Source organism: Hippocampus bargibanti, linkage group LG04 (assembly GCF_051943395.1).
Source record: "Hippocampus bargibanti isolate YZ-2025 linkage group LG04, ASM5194339v1, whole genome shotgun sequence".
NCBI classification, from domain to species: domain Eukaryota; kingdom Metazoa; phylum Chordata; class Actinopteri; order Syngnathiformes; family Syngnathidae; genus Hippocampus; species Hippocampus bargibanti.
The window spans coordinates 1503448-1518184 of NC_142737.1; the positions used below are offsets into that span (position 1 = coordinate 1503448).

General features: G+C 41.4%; 1 protein-coding gene across 1 annotated transcript in view; it reads left to right on the plus strand.

Annotated features, from left to right (window-relative positions):
* The window catches only part of LOC148898669 (transmembrane protein 132C), a 128932-nt gene that overhangs the window by 46859 nt on the left and 67336 nt on the right, over window positions 1–14737 (plus strand). Inside the window, exons 3-4 of the mRNA XM_088993477.1 lie at window positions 5155–5570; window positions 6882–7450. Of these exons, the coding sequence (XP_088849603.1) occupies window positions 5155–5570; window positions 6882–7450 (985 nt within the window). The remainder of the gene's footprint in view (window positions 1–5154; window positions 5571–6881; window positions 7451–14737) is intronic.

Consider the following 14737-nt stretch of genomic DNA (forward strand, 5'->3'; position numbering starts at 1 on the left):
GCGAATAATAATAATGATAATGCGAATAATAATAATGATAATAATAATAATAATAATAATAATAATAATAATAATAATGATGATGATGATGTTGATAATGATGATGATAATGCTGATCATAACGATCATAATTAATTTCACCCTTGAATAACCACTTTGGACCAAACTGGGAGACACCATGTGGCTTTTCCGGCATGTTTTTCTCGGACTTTTTTGGGAGGGTCTATTTGTGCAAGACATGCTAACCAGATTTCGTGTTGCCTTAACAAAACTATGAAATGACAGCTTGCAAGTAAAGCGACCAATTTTATGGTCTTTTCTTCACACATATATTTTTTTTACTCATATCAGATATGACCACCAAAATTTCATGGAGCCCATTCTTCTTGGGAACGGATTATTCTAATTTTTAATGGTTTCTTATGGGAAATAAATGTTTGGAAGATGAACTTTTTGCCTTACACACACTTTCTGGGAACAAATTAAGTTTGTAAGCTGAGGTATCACTGTATATATATATATATATATATATATATATACACGCCTAACCAAAGTGACACAAAATCACCCTGAAATGGCTACTTGAAAACCCAAAACATTTTTGCGTGTGCGCACGTGCGCGTTTGTGTCGGCGGGGATTTCATGGAGCATATGTTGCACTCCCCGTACAAGGAATGAGGGCAGCTGACACACACACACACACACACACACACACACACACACACACACACACACACACACACACACACACACCACATACACAAACAGTAGCTTCACTGTGACCCTTGGAAGGACGCATTAGCTCTGCGCAAGCTAACGCAATGTAGTATCCGAAAAACAAGCCTTGGCATTAAATGACATATTTAAACGTGGGCTTATTTCGTATGGATTTTTTTGGGTGGGCGGGGGGGGGGGTCGGTTTCTTTGCTGAGGAGCATATTGGTGTCACCTCAGCAGGTGGCGCTACGCCTGATGTCGCAGCTTTGCAAGTTGGCAACGCCATTGGCCGCCATCAAAGTTGGCATCCCGTGCCGTCTCTGGCACCAGAACGGTCACCCCCCACGATACGTGAGGGTGTGAGTAAAATTACCACCGCTTTTACGACCGATAAATAGTTGAATGAATGGATGTGTTTTAATTTGATTGGACGTGCTAATGACGCTCATTAATCAATAATTCTGGGCTTATTTGGACCATTAACACATTTCACCTTCCGCTTTGAGCCAAAATGGCCGCCTTGATTGTTATTTTTATTCATGTCCCTTTTGTGGGTACATATCTGCTGAATATTATCACTCTATTTGGCGTCGGATCATAAATGAAAGACAACTTCCGCATATTTTCTAACGACACGGAACACATGCGCTCATGATTTGGACCATTAACGCATTTCACCTTCCGCTTTGAGCCAAAATGGCCGACTTGATTGTGATTTTTAATCATGGCCCTTTTGTGGGTATGGTTCTGATCAATATTTACACTTTTTTGACATCAGATCATAAATAAAAGGCAACTTCCGCATATTTTCTAACGACACGGAACACATGCGCTGATGATTTGGACCATTAATGCATTTCACTGTCTTCTTCGAGCCAAAATGGCTGACTTGATCGTGATCTTTGCTCATGGCCCTTTTGGGATACATTTCTGATCAATATTTTCACTTGATTTAACGTCAGATCACAAATGAAAGACACCTTCCGCATATTTCCTAACGACACGGAACACATGCGCTCATGATTTGGACCATTAACGCATTTCACCTTCCGCTTTGAGCCAAAATGGCCGACTTGATTGTGATTTTTAATCATGGCCCTTTTGTGGCTATGTTTCTGATCAATATTTTCACGATGACACTCGAGAAAAGATCCAAAGTTTCTCTGCCGGCAGAACGCTGTCACCTTGTCTTCTTTTGGTAAGAAACAGGGCAGAAAAAGCCGCAGTAATCCCCCCCCACCCCTCCCCTTCGTGAATTGTATCGTAAATACTTGGCGGAATTGGATAATAAAGCGGACGGGAATCTATTGCGTGTGTCATTTTCCTTGCGCGACGTCGTAAATCCTTTTGGAATTGGGGACGGAAAAAGACACGTGTCAGAGTTGGGACGCCGCCGCCCTACCGCGCCATGCCGACAACTGAACAATGACGCAAAAAGGTGTTGTGAGTCACGCATTATTCAGCTACTAACACCGCAAGCAATGACAATGCGCTTTATTTTATTATATTTTTTTTTACCGAATACCTGGTCAGCGTTAAACTTTCATGCCGTTTGTTTTGAAGAGAACGGTTTGAGGAAACGGAAATGTTCCCATAATACAGTGATACCTTGGCTTACGAACTTAATTGGTTCCCAGAAAGTGTGTGTAAGGCGAAAAGTGTGTATTCCAAATATTAATTTCCCATAAGAAACAACTAAAATGAGAATAATCTGTTCCCGGGTCGCCATAAAACATAATTTTCAACTAAATAACCCTTAAAACTACACACAATATACCTTCTTTTATGTATAATAAATATGTTATGGTGTTGTAATCAAGGAAATAAACTGTACTGTACAATAAAGTTATTTTATTGACCTTTGTGATGGTCGTTGATGGCTTGATGGAATGGAGTGACCGATTTCATCAGCATTAAACACTTGATGAGGAATGTATATTTATTTATTATTTTTTTTTATCTTTTTGTGTATTTTTAATGTATGTATTTATTTATGTATTTAGTTATTATTTATTTATGTATTTAAATAAATGTATGTATTTATTTACGGATGTTTTTTCTTCATATAATTCTTTTTTTATTTATTATTTGTTTTAGTGTATTTATTTTTCAAGAATGATATCTACAGTGATACCTTGGCTTACGAATTTATTGGTTCCCAGACAGAGTGTGTCAGGCGAAAAGTGTGTATTCCAAAACTATTTCCCATAGGAAACCATTAAAATGAGAATAATCCGTTCCCAGGTCTCCATAAAATGTAATTTTCAACTAAATAACTGTTAAAACTACACACAATATACCTTATTTTATGTATAATAAATGTGCTATGGTATTATAATTAAAGAAATAAACTGTACTGTATAATAAAGTCGTTTTATTTACCCTTGTGATGGTCGTTGATGGCTTGATGGAATGGATAGCTTTTTGCATAAAGTGTTTCAAAGAGGGCTGGGTTGTACATCTTGGAAGTTGGGATCTTGCAACAGATGCAGGCAGATGGGTTATTTTAACCTTGCAGTCTACACTCCGCCGTTGAACTATCAATAAAGTTGAAACGAGTCCGAATTTCACTGTGTTTTCTATCCATTTTCTCGCAATTTCACTTTAGTTTTTTTGTCACGTTTGTTTTTTTTTTTTTTTTTGCTTCAAGCTCTGTCGTCTCCCTTTCGTGTGTGTTCCTGTAACCCCTCCCCCCGCTCACTGCTGCGTGTGTCCTGCTGCGTGTATCCCCTCCCTCTTCTTCCTCCTTGTTAGGAGCTCCAAGAACCGGCTCGTTCGCAAACGACACATCACTCATTGTGGCGCTCCGTGTGTCTCTCGAAAAATAGTTTGTTTGCCAAGATTATACTCTCGCGAATGTAACATTCGTAAGGCGAAATGTTTCTTAGCTAAAGCGTTCGTAAGCCAAGGTATCACTGTACTGCCAGAATACAAAGGACGGCGAGGAAATAGCAATCCCGCATTCAAGCTAACTCCCAATGGCTAAAATTAGCTAGTATGGCTGGTATGGAAAAGTTAGCTTGTTGCAGCGTGAAATTGGCTAATTGCGGGCTTATTTTTGGTAAACAATCTTGGAGGAGGATGGATTATTCATGAAAAACAAATTTGTTGGGCGATTAGGTGAATTCCCCTTTGAAGTTTTGCTCCAATTCGTCAAATGGCCCAATTCAAAATGTTGCTCATTTAAATAAATACGCTTAAATTAAACGTGCTGCCGATTGTGAGTCCTCAAAGCTTATTAAACTGGCTTATTGTCCTCGCTGTCAATGAGACGTGACTTTTTAAAATACATCTCCCGTCATTTCAAGCTCGGCGCTAATGCGCTAACGCTAATGCAACTCTCCTCACTTCCCCTCGGTTTAGAATCATTTTGTGTTACGTGATGTTGATTTTTTTTGAGATTTTGTTTTTTTTTTGTCTCGACAGTGATACCTTGGCTTACGAACTTAATAGGTTCCCAGACAGAATGTGAAAGGCAAACAGTGTGTATCCCAAAAATTAATTTCCCATAGGAAACCATTAAAATAAGAATAATCCGTTCCCAGGTCCCCACAAATCATAATGTTCTACTTTTTAATTTTCTAAGCGTTAAAACTACGCAAATTATTTTATGTATAATAAATGTGCTATGTATTATAATTAAAGAAATAAACTGTACTGTATAATAAAGTGGTTTTATTGACCTTTGTGATGGTCGTTGATGGTTTGACGGAATGGAGTGTCCGCTTTCATCAGCATGAAACACTTGATGAGGAACGTAGCCTTCTTCGTTCACCATCTTGAGGAATGATCTGTGATAGGTGCTTTCTCTGCAATAATTTTACCTTGTTCATCATCAATTGTGTTCTGTTTAGCTGGGTTGAAAGCTTTTTGCATCAAGTGTACAGATGGGTTGTGCGGGTTGTTTGTGGAGCCTGATTGATGGGAATTTTAACCTTGCAGTCTACACTCTGCCTTCGAACTATCCAAGTTGAAACGAGTTCAAATTTCAGTATGCTATCCATTTTCTCACACACTGTCGTCTGCTTGTCTCTTTAATGTTTGAACCACCTCCCCTCACTGCTGCGTTCTTGACCAATCACGTGGCTTTAACCGAAGACTGGGGGCGGGGAATGCAGGACCAAAACAAGCCGGCTGCCATTTTGTTGTTAGAAGAACGGGCTCGTTTGCAAACGACACATCACTCATTGAGGCAGCTCCGTGTGTATCCCGAAAAAAAGTTCGTATGCGAAGGTAAAATGTTCTTAAATTAAACGTTCGTAAAACGAAAAGTTCTTAAGCCAAGGGGTTTGTAAACCGAGGTATCACTGTAGTTCTTTATGGCAGGTCGTCAAATTGAAGATGATGCAGACAAAATGATCCTAAAATGGCCTTCTTTTCTTCTTCTTCTTCTTCTTCTTCTTCTTCTTCTTCTTCTTCTTCTTCTTCTTCTTTCAGTAATCAGCAGTCGCTCCGGATCATCTGGTCCAGGTCAGGCGGTCCCGGACTTGGCCCAACCTCATTTCTCTTCCTCGCTCCCCACCTTCCTGCCGGCGCGCTGCCAGCTTAGCGGCGTCGACTCGGCCTTTTTCCTGCGCGACGCCAACCAGGACGTGATGCGCAACGGGAGCTTGGCCTCGCGGGTGGAACCTTTCTTACTTCACCGCTTGGAAGCCGGAATGGCGGCGCCGCACGCCCTGCCCGCCGTGGCGTGCCGTTACGCTAACCTGACGGCTGAGCGGCAGATTCCCGTGGAGCTGCTGCAGGGACCGCCGCCCAGTTTGCAAGCCGCCGCCAATCACATCACCCTCAACTGGAAGGTGAAAGGTCACGTGGTCGTGCCCAAAGTGGGATCTACGCAGCCCTGGATACAGGTATTGTTTTTTATTGGCGGCTTTTTCAAGGGCTTTTCAGGCGTCACATATTAGCTTAGCATTTGGTGGGTTTTGCACTCATGACTTAGGACCACCAAAAATGTCCAGAAGCTTTGCCTGAAAAGAAAAAGGAAGTCAGCCATTTTGTTTTTCAATTGTTATTTTATTTATAATAATAATAATAATAATAATACATTTAATTTCTAAGCGCCTTTCAAAACTCTCAAGGTCACTTTACAGTCACAGGATACGTTTTTCTGCGGGTTTGCAGCGGCAGCCACACGCGCCACCGTTCACTCAACCCGGAAGTAACTCAAATAGATAGAAAGTTAGCTAGAGAGCTAATAGATAGATAATAGTTTGCCAGCATACATAGCTACATAGCTATATGGTGAATAGATAGCTAGCTAGACAGCTAGCTAGCCAGCCAGATAGCTAATAAATAGATAGCAAATAGCTAGCAAATAATATTTTTATTATTATTATTATTATTATTATTATTAATAATAATAATAATAATAATAATAAACAGTGTCTGAAATAACGTCTGCGTCAATGCTCTGATCTTACCTTGAAATGGGCATCCTTTTTCCTTCATTTATAAACGCTAGCTAGCTAGCTAGCTATCTAGCTTTAGTTGTTCAAAATGGAGGAATGTATACAGTGATACCTTACCTTGGCTTACGAACTGAATTGGTTCCCAGAAACTGTTTGTAAGGCAAAAAGTGTGTATTCCAAACATTAATTTCCCATAGGAAACCATTAAAATGAGGATAATCCGTTCCCAGGTCCCCATAAAACATAATTTTCTACTAAATAAGCCTTAAAACTACACAGAATATACCTTAGTTTATGTATAATAAATGTGCTATGGTATTCTAATTAAAGGAATAAACTGTACTGTATAATAAAGTTTTTTTATTTACTTTTGTGATGGAATGGAGTGGCCATCTTGAGGAATGATTCCTTGTAAGCTTTGGCAGCTTTATCGTCGTCGCCATGACGAATGCCGTTTTGATTTTCATTGGTCATTTTAGAATTTTTTACATTTTTTTTGTGGGACCCTCATATGTTGTGAAAATGCAGCCCCACATATTGATTGATTGATTGGTGACATGAAATTTGGTGGGCGTGTCTATTGTGAGTAGACACGTAAAAAAAGGCTAAAGGAATTGAAGGAACCTTGGCTTACGAACTCAATTGGTTCCCAGAAAGTGTGTGTAAGGTGAAAAGTGTGTATTCCAAACATCAATTTCCCATAGGAAACCATTAAAATGAGAATAATCCGTTATTCTTTCCTTTGTCTCCTAGGTTGTCTTTTACTTAGTAGGCCGCCGTTGGGACGAGCCCGACCCGCCTCCCCCAGGCCTCCTCCCGTGCGTCCGAGCCTTGGCGGTGCGCGACCCCGGCGAGTCGTCCCCTTCCGCCGGCTGCCGACTGACGGGACCCTCGGGGATCTGCGTGGTGCGTTTGGAAATCCCCCCCGCCTGGTTTGTCCCCTTGCAGGCCAAAAGACGACCGGCGGAGGGGGCGTTGCCCTCCCTGGATGTGTACTACTCCATCGTACCAGTAGAGGGAGCCGGAGCGGGATGTCCTTCTTTAGTGAACGAATCCTGGAAGAGTCCCAATGTGAACGTCGGGCCTCTGGGAGGACATGGAATCAACCCGTGGAGCCCCCTGGTGGAAGGAGGACTCGAGGACATGCAGAAAGTCGGCTCGGTGGCTTTGAGCGTTGGCCCGGTGGCGCCCAAAGGGAAGATGCTGACTCTGGACCGCAACGTAGACGTCCTGGTGCCCCCCAGTCCGGTCCGCCTGGGGAAGACGGTGACTTTTTCCGTCTACATGAAGAAGGAGTCGCATGTTGAGCAGTTCACCCTGAGGTAGGATTGCAAAAGCTAGATAATAATAATAAGAATAATAACAATTTCATTTGTGGGCGCCTTTCGGGGCTCTTGGGGTCACTTTACAGTCACGGGATAAGTTAGATAGCTATCTAGCTAGCTAGATAGCTATGAAATGTATTATTGTTATTGTTATGTATTATTGTAGGTAGATATGAAATGTATTATTGTTGTTATTATTATTATTAGTTGACTATTAGCTAGCTAGCTAATAAACCAATATGTATGTATTGCATTGTATTTTGGACAGCCTCCCCCATTTCAAGCTCAGATAACTACATATAATTTAGGAATTAACTCTTCTTTTCTGATGAAAGAAGAGAGCCTAAGGTTTCTTGTGCTGCATTGAATATTCTTTTTATTTATCTAGGTATTCAGCTATCTATCTATCTATCTCGCTAGCTATCTGGCTAGGTATCAAGTTCGCTATCTAGCAAGCAACATATTTGCTATTTATTTGCTGTATAGCTCGTTATCCATTAGCTATATAGCTATAGAGATAGCTATCGATCTATTAGCTATGTCCTTGAGAGTTTTGAAAGGCGCTTATAAATACAATGTAATATTATTTACCTGATCTTTCTAGCTTTCTTGCTGGCTATCGCGAACCAAATTCCCAAATGTTGTGTCGTACAAATAGATAGAACGCTAGCTAGCTAGCTAGCCAATTGATACCTAATAGCTAGCCAGCTGACCGCCGCCAACCGCGGCGGTTAAAATGTTCCCTTCCTTCGTCGGTGTCTCCTTCGCTTCGGTCTCATTTTCTGTTTTGCCACTCTCCCGGCGTGCATATTCATGAGCGTCTTATTTGCATCGCTGGCTCCCGAAAAGAGGCTGAGTACACAAAGGTGACAGCCATCAAGCTCAGGAGGCGGCGGTGGCGGCGTTGAGCGATGACAGAAAAAAGGTGGATGGGGAGATTCGAGGAAAGACGTCAAAACAAACTAACATTTTTTGTTAGTTAGCATTTTTGGCCACAATATTCATCATGGACTAGACTGTGCTGCTACCAAGCTAGCACTTTATTTGCTATCGCTTTGCTATTAGTTATCTACCTGGCTCGCTATATATCTAGCTAGCTATCTATCAGCTATCTAGCTGGCAAGCTAGCTAATTAGTAGCTATCTATTAGCTATCTATTAGCGAGATAGCTTTCTATCGATTTGAGTTATTCCGGGTTGAGTGAACGCTGGCGCGTGTGGCTGCCACTGCTCACCGAGAGAAACAACTTATCCTGTGACTGTAAAGTGACCTTGAGAGTTTTGAAAGGCGCTTAATAATAATATATAATATATATTATTATTATATAATATAATAATAATAATAATAATGTCTATGTTAACGCTTTGTTCCAGCTTCAGCTGTTCAATCGCTATGCAACCAATATGTATGCATCACAGTTTTACTGCTATCTAGCTAGCTAACTGCTAGCTATCTAATAGCTGGCTCTCTATTGGCTTTATAGCTTGCTATCTATTAGTGATATAGCTACCTAACTATTAGCTAGCTACATCGCTAATAGATAGCTATTAGCGTGCTAATAGCTAACAATCTATTAGCTAGTTAGCTAGCTTTATATCTATTTGAGTTACCTCCTGGTTGAGTGAACGCTGGCGCATGCGGCTGCCGCTGATCACCCAGAGAAAAACTTATCCTGTGACGATAAAGTGACCTTGAGAATTTTGAAAGGCGCTTATAAATGAAATGTATTATTATTAGGATACATTTTTCTGTATGTCAGCAGCGGCAGCCACACTCAACCCGGAAGTAACTCAGACAGAAAGCTAGCTAGCTAGCTAAGAGTTAGCTAATAATCACTCAACCCGGAAGTAACTCAAATAGAAAGCTAGCTAAGAGTTAGCTAGTAATCACTCAACTTGGAAGTAACTCAATTAGATAGAAAGCTAGCTAGCTAGTTAAGAGTTAGCAAATTCCATTGTGGGACGAATAAAGGTTTTCTGATTCTGGTAATCACTTAACCCGGAAGTAAATCAAATAGATAATTTGTGCTCACATCCACAGTTTTGTCAGGAATAAAATCAAATAAAATAAACAAGTAAATAAATACCAAAATAAATAAATAAATACATAACAATATAATCCTAATTTTTAAAATGGCATCCAACGCAGCCTTGGCAAAATGGCTTCTCAGGTGCACTTATCGAGGTCTCGTCTCCACGCATCCCATCCGTCATTATCCCTGAAAATAATCCACTCGGGGCACCGCGTCCGCATCTGCTTCGCCGCCGTATCGGCCGCTCTCGGCGCGACAAATGGCGGCCGTGCAAACAAACAAACAACCAAAGTGATATTTCCATAACAATCCATTCTGATGCAGGCGGAGGGCTTGGGAGGTCAGCGTCATTATCCAAATGGAATCGCATCCTTTTGACTATTTTGGACTATTTATTTATTTATTCCCGCCCCCCCTCATGGGCGAGCGGCTGAAAGGTTTCGTTTGCGGCGGGGGAAAATTTGCTGGAACGACAGAAAATACAGTTTAAAAAAAACACGAAAAGAAAAATTGAAAAAAAAAGTTATTTTCAAATAATTTTTAAAACAAAAGTAAATACAGGTGATAACGACAATTTTGGCCAGCCAGCCAGCATGTCACGCTCGCACAGCAATCGACAGTGTAATGGCACCAGAAGGGGGTGAGTTTACGTGTCATTTAGCCTCTGAGACTCTAGTCAACATTTTGAATGGCTTTCGACTTACGACCATTTTGACTTACGACCGTTTGGTCGTAACGGAACTTGGTCGTAAGTCGGATGTTACCTATATATAATAATAATAATAATAATACATTTTATCAGTGTCTGAAACTCATGACAAAAAGTTAGTGGACACTAGGGCAGACGACTCTGAAAAGTTGCCTACGCGGTCATAAAGTTGCCTGCCCCGTTTTTCACAACTTGAAACACAATAAGACGACGAATCACAAAAAAAAAAAAAAAAAAACATTGTTGCGAAGTATAAATGATTTTTTTTTTTAAATTAAGGAAGTACCTACCACAAATGCTCCCTTGCTTAATTTATGGTAAACTATCCATTGCAGAAGATTTTGCTGCAGTTGTCGTTTGTCGCCATGATGCACAATGCAATGTTTGCGTTGTGTTGTCTGCTACAAGCCACGTGGACGCCTTTCAAAACTCTCAAGTACACTTTACAGTCACGGTGTAGTCCGAAGCACGAAATAGGCTTCTGATTGGCTGCCGTGCCGAGTATGCAAATTGCCAAACGATTGGCAATATACCGTGACTGTAAAGTGTACTTGAGAGTTTTGAAAGGTCTGAAAGGATTTATTGAATAAAACAAACGTTTGATTTGAAAATAATGTTTTTTTTTGGGTTTTTTTTCTTGAAGAAGTTGTTGGCCACTCGGGCCGAGACAATTTGAAAGTTGTATGCCCGACGTAAAAGTTGTACGCCCCGGGCCTCCGGGCAGACATTATTTCAAACACTGAAAAAACTTCCTGAATATTCAGCGCGAGTCTTAAAAGGTAAAATATAGCGACATGCGCTGGAATCTTTGTAAAATGCGCTCAGTAGAAGTCATTTGAAGTGATTTTACAAATTATGAACGCAACTTGTCCTTTAAAGGACAACCGACGTTACTTTTTTGTTTCTTAACTGACACCAGAAAAACGTTTTATAGCATCTAAAATACCCAAAACACACAGTATGATATTTTTATTCAAATGCAAAACACTAATAAAATGACTTAAAGTGTCCAAAATCTGCAAAAAATTGAGCTGCGAATTGGGCATTTTCAGAAAGTCCCGCCCCCAGTTCGTGATGTCACGCCAAGACGTCTTGCATTGCTGGAGAATCAAAACAATGGCTTCAGATTCGGAGAATATGCTTTCTTTTACACATCCAGTTTTGAATATGATTCAAATAGTTCTGAAGAGGAAAGCACACATGTTTGCAATCAATTAAAGAATTTATTCCATACCATTTTGAGGCAACATTGGGTGGGAAATCTCTCACCCAAAAAAAGAGGCACAAAATGGCGACCTCCTGTGGCCACCTCCGTTTCCACAGGCTGATAAATTCCTTATATGGAGCTTGGACACCCTATTCTGGCGGCTTTTGGGTGCAACATGGTTTTCAGACCAAACACACAGGTACAGCAAAATACATTGACGTGATGGAAGGATTGCCACAATATGTCTTTTTTTCAGTTAGGGGCGTTCCTTTAGTGACGTCACGTACGGACTCGTCACCAACTCAAAAACAAGACTTCCGGAATATTCAGCACGAGTCTTAAAACGTAAAATATAGCTATATGCGGTGGAATCTTATTAAAATACGGTCAGTAGAAGTCATTTGAAGCCATTTTACAAATTATGGACACAACTTGTCCGGAGACGTTGGTTGTCCTTTAATACTCAACTGTCTGGATAAAACACTTAGCTTAGCCTTAGTCTATAGCGGTGCCTTTAGGCCGGACTCTACGTCATCATCAACTCTCTGCCCTCAGTCTCTTCTTGAATCAAAGCTAGTCTCGTCACGGCGTAGTAATTGCGTTACATCCTCACCAACCGGCCGGACGGCGGAGCGCTTTGCATTCCCGCTGGTTGCCTTCCACGCGGAACGTTTTCCTCCTCGTCCCGTTTCCCCGCTTGGGCTCTACAAGTGGATAATCGCACAAGCTAGAAACACAGTCGGACATGTAATAAGGCTTAAGTGGAGCCCAGCGAGTGTGTGTGTGTGTGTGTGTGTGTGTGTGTGTGTGTGTGTGTGTGTGTGTGTGTGTGTGTGTGTGTGTGTGTGTGTGTGTGTGTGTGTGTGTGATTATGCTAAACTGCCTAAGAGATGGAAGAGCACGGCCCAAAAAAAATAGAGCCCCATCAAAGACTCAATAAATAAATAAATAATGATACATAAATAAAATAATTCACAATCGCTACCGAGCTCAATAGATGAATAGAAAGAGAGCTAGCTCGCTTGATCACTAGCTCGCTTGATCGCCAGTTAGCTCGATTGCTAGCTAGCTAGATTGCTAGCTAGCTCAACTGCTAGATAGCTTGATCCTTAGCTAGCTTGATTGCTAGCTAGCTCGATCACTAGCTAGCTCGATAGATGATCATGAAATTTCACAAGTTTGATTTGCTTTGGTGGGCCGAATAACATAATGTGGCGGGCCAGATTTGGCCCTCTGGCCTTGTCTTTGACACCCGTGATGTAAGGGATTAGCCAGATAGCTGAATAGAAAGATAGCCAGAAATCTAATTCGCTAGCCTGATTGCTACCCGGCTCGATCCCTAGCTACCTCCATCGTTAGCTAGCTTGATCGCTAGCTAGCCTCCTCGCTAGCTAGCTCCATCGCTAGCTAGCTCAATAGATGAGCATGGAATTTCACTAGTTTGGTTTGTTTTCGCGGGCCGAATAAAAATGATTTGGCGGCCCAAATTTGGTCCCCGAGCCTTGACTTTGACACCTGTGAGGGTTAGGGATTAGCCAGATAGCTGAATAGAAATACAGCTAGCAATGTCGCTCGGTAGCTAGCTCGATTGCGAGCTAACTCGATCGCTAGCTAGCTCAATTGCTAGCTTTCTCGATTGTGTGCTAACTCCATTGCTAGCTAGCTCAATCACTAGCTTGCTCGTTCGCTAACTAGCTCCATTACTAGCTAGCTCCACGTAAGGGATTAGCTAGCTGGCTGAATAGAAAGAGAGCTCGAAATCTCAATCACTTGCTACCTCAATGGCTAACTTCCTTGATCGCTAGGTAGCTCAATAGATGAGCATGGAATATTTGGCCCCCGTTGTGCCGAGCTAGCGGCGGGTTGCGCGAAAAGAGAAAACGATTTGGCGAATTGCATTTTATTTTTTTCCCCACTTTCTCTTCTGCCGTGAATTAAAGCGGAAAAGAAGGCCATTGTGAGGAAATGGAACGGAAAGAAAAGAGTCGGAGGTGGGGGGATACATGTGGAAGCCTGCTAGCAGATAAAGGCGCTACTTATAGAAACATGGCTGATGCAGATGAGCAAAAGCCTCAAGCACTTTCAGTTTTTTTCTTCATTTTTTTTAATTTGCAATATCCCAGAGGGGGGTCGCGTTGGACGTGGGCTCCATTCAGCCATCAATACACTCAATCGAAATGGTTGTCTTGGTGCACACGATTCACCATCGCATGATTTATGTGTTTTCCTTCTAATGTCGCCATCAACACGATGTTTTCAGACCAAACAAAGTACCACAAAATGCATTGTGTGTCCTTTCTCGGCCAGGGGCGTTCCTTCCGTGACGTGACGTCAGGAATCGTTACCAACTCAAAAACAAGACTTCCTGAATATTCAGCGCAAGTCTTAAAACGTAAAATATAGCTATATGCGGTGGAATTTTTGTAAAATACGCCCAGTAGAAGTTATTTGAAGCGATTTCACAAATTATGGACGCAGGCGTCTGTTGTCCTTTAAGGCTTAGAAAATTAGAAAGTAGAAAATGATGTTTTATGGGGACTTGGGAACGGATTATTCTCATTTTAATGGTTTCCTATGGGAAATTACGTTTTGGGATACACACTTTTCGCCTTTTACATTCTGTCTGGGAACCAATGAAGTTCGTAATCCAAGGTATCACTGTATTACCATTTTTTTTTTTTTTGCGCAGTACTGCTGACCAGCTTCAGTGACGTCACGCGGGTGCCTCCATTTTGCCCTTTTTCATTTTGGTAAAAAAAAAAAAATCAAGGAAGTGAGCAAGCTTAACTCGGTGATGCAAGCTGTTTGGACCTCAACTCGCCTTTAATTCCCCCGCCGATTAAAGTCCTCTTGAAAGCGGCGCCACAAAGGCCCAAAGCGTCTGAAATGGAACTTTGTTTAAAGCCGTGCCACCATCTCCAAATGTGGATTTTTTTTTTTAATTCTTTTTCTTTTTGCAAGTTGCAAACTGAAATAACCTCAGCAATTAAATCCAACCAGTAAGTCCTGAACAGGTTGAACGGAAATCTCAAGCACCTTCGACGGTGAGCCGCATGCTGCTTCACCGTGTCTGGAAGGAACTTTTTAAATATGATTTTTTAAAACATTTTTGGGAAGGCTTTGAACATTTTAATGTAGTTTTTGAATTTGAATTTGAAAAAAATATTTTGGGAAATTCCTTGAGCATTTCTCAGTCGTCTGAAGAATGACTTGCAAAATTTACAAAGTTCTGTATTTGGGGAGTGTGTGTGTGTGGGGGGGGGGGTCTAATCCCCAAAGTATGTTTGCTAGCTTCTGGGGTAACTTCGAGGTAAGGGCGGAATAAAAGCAAACGCA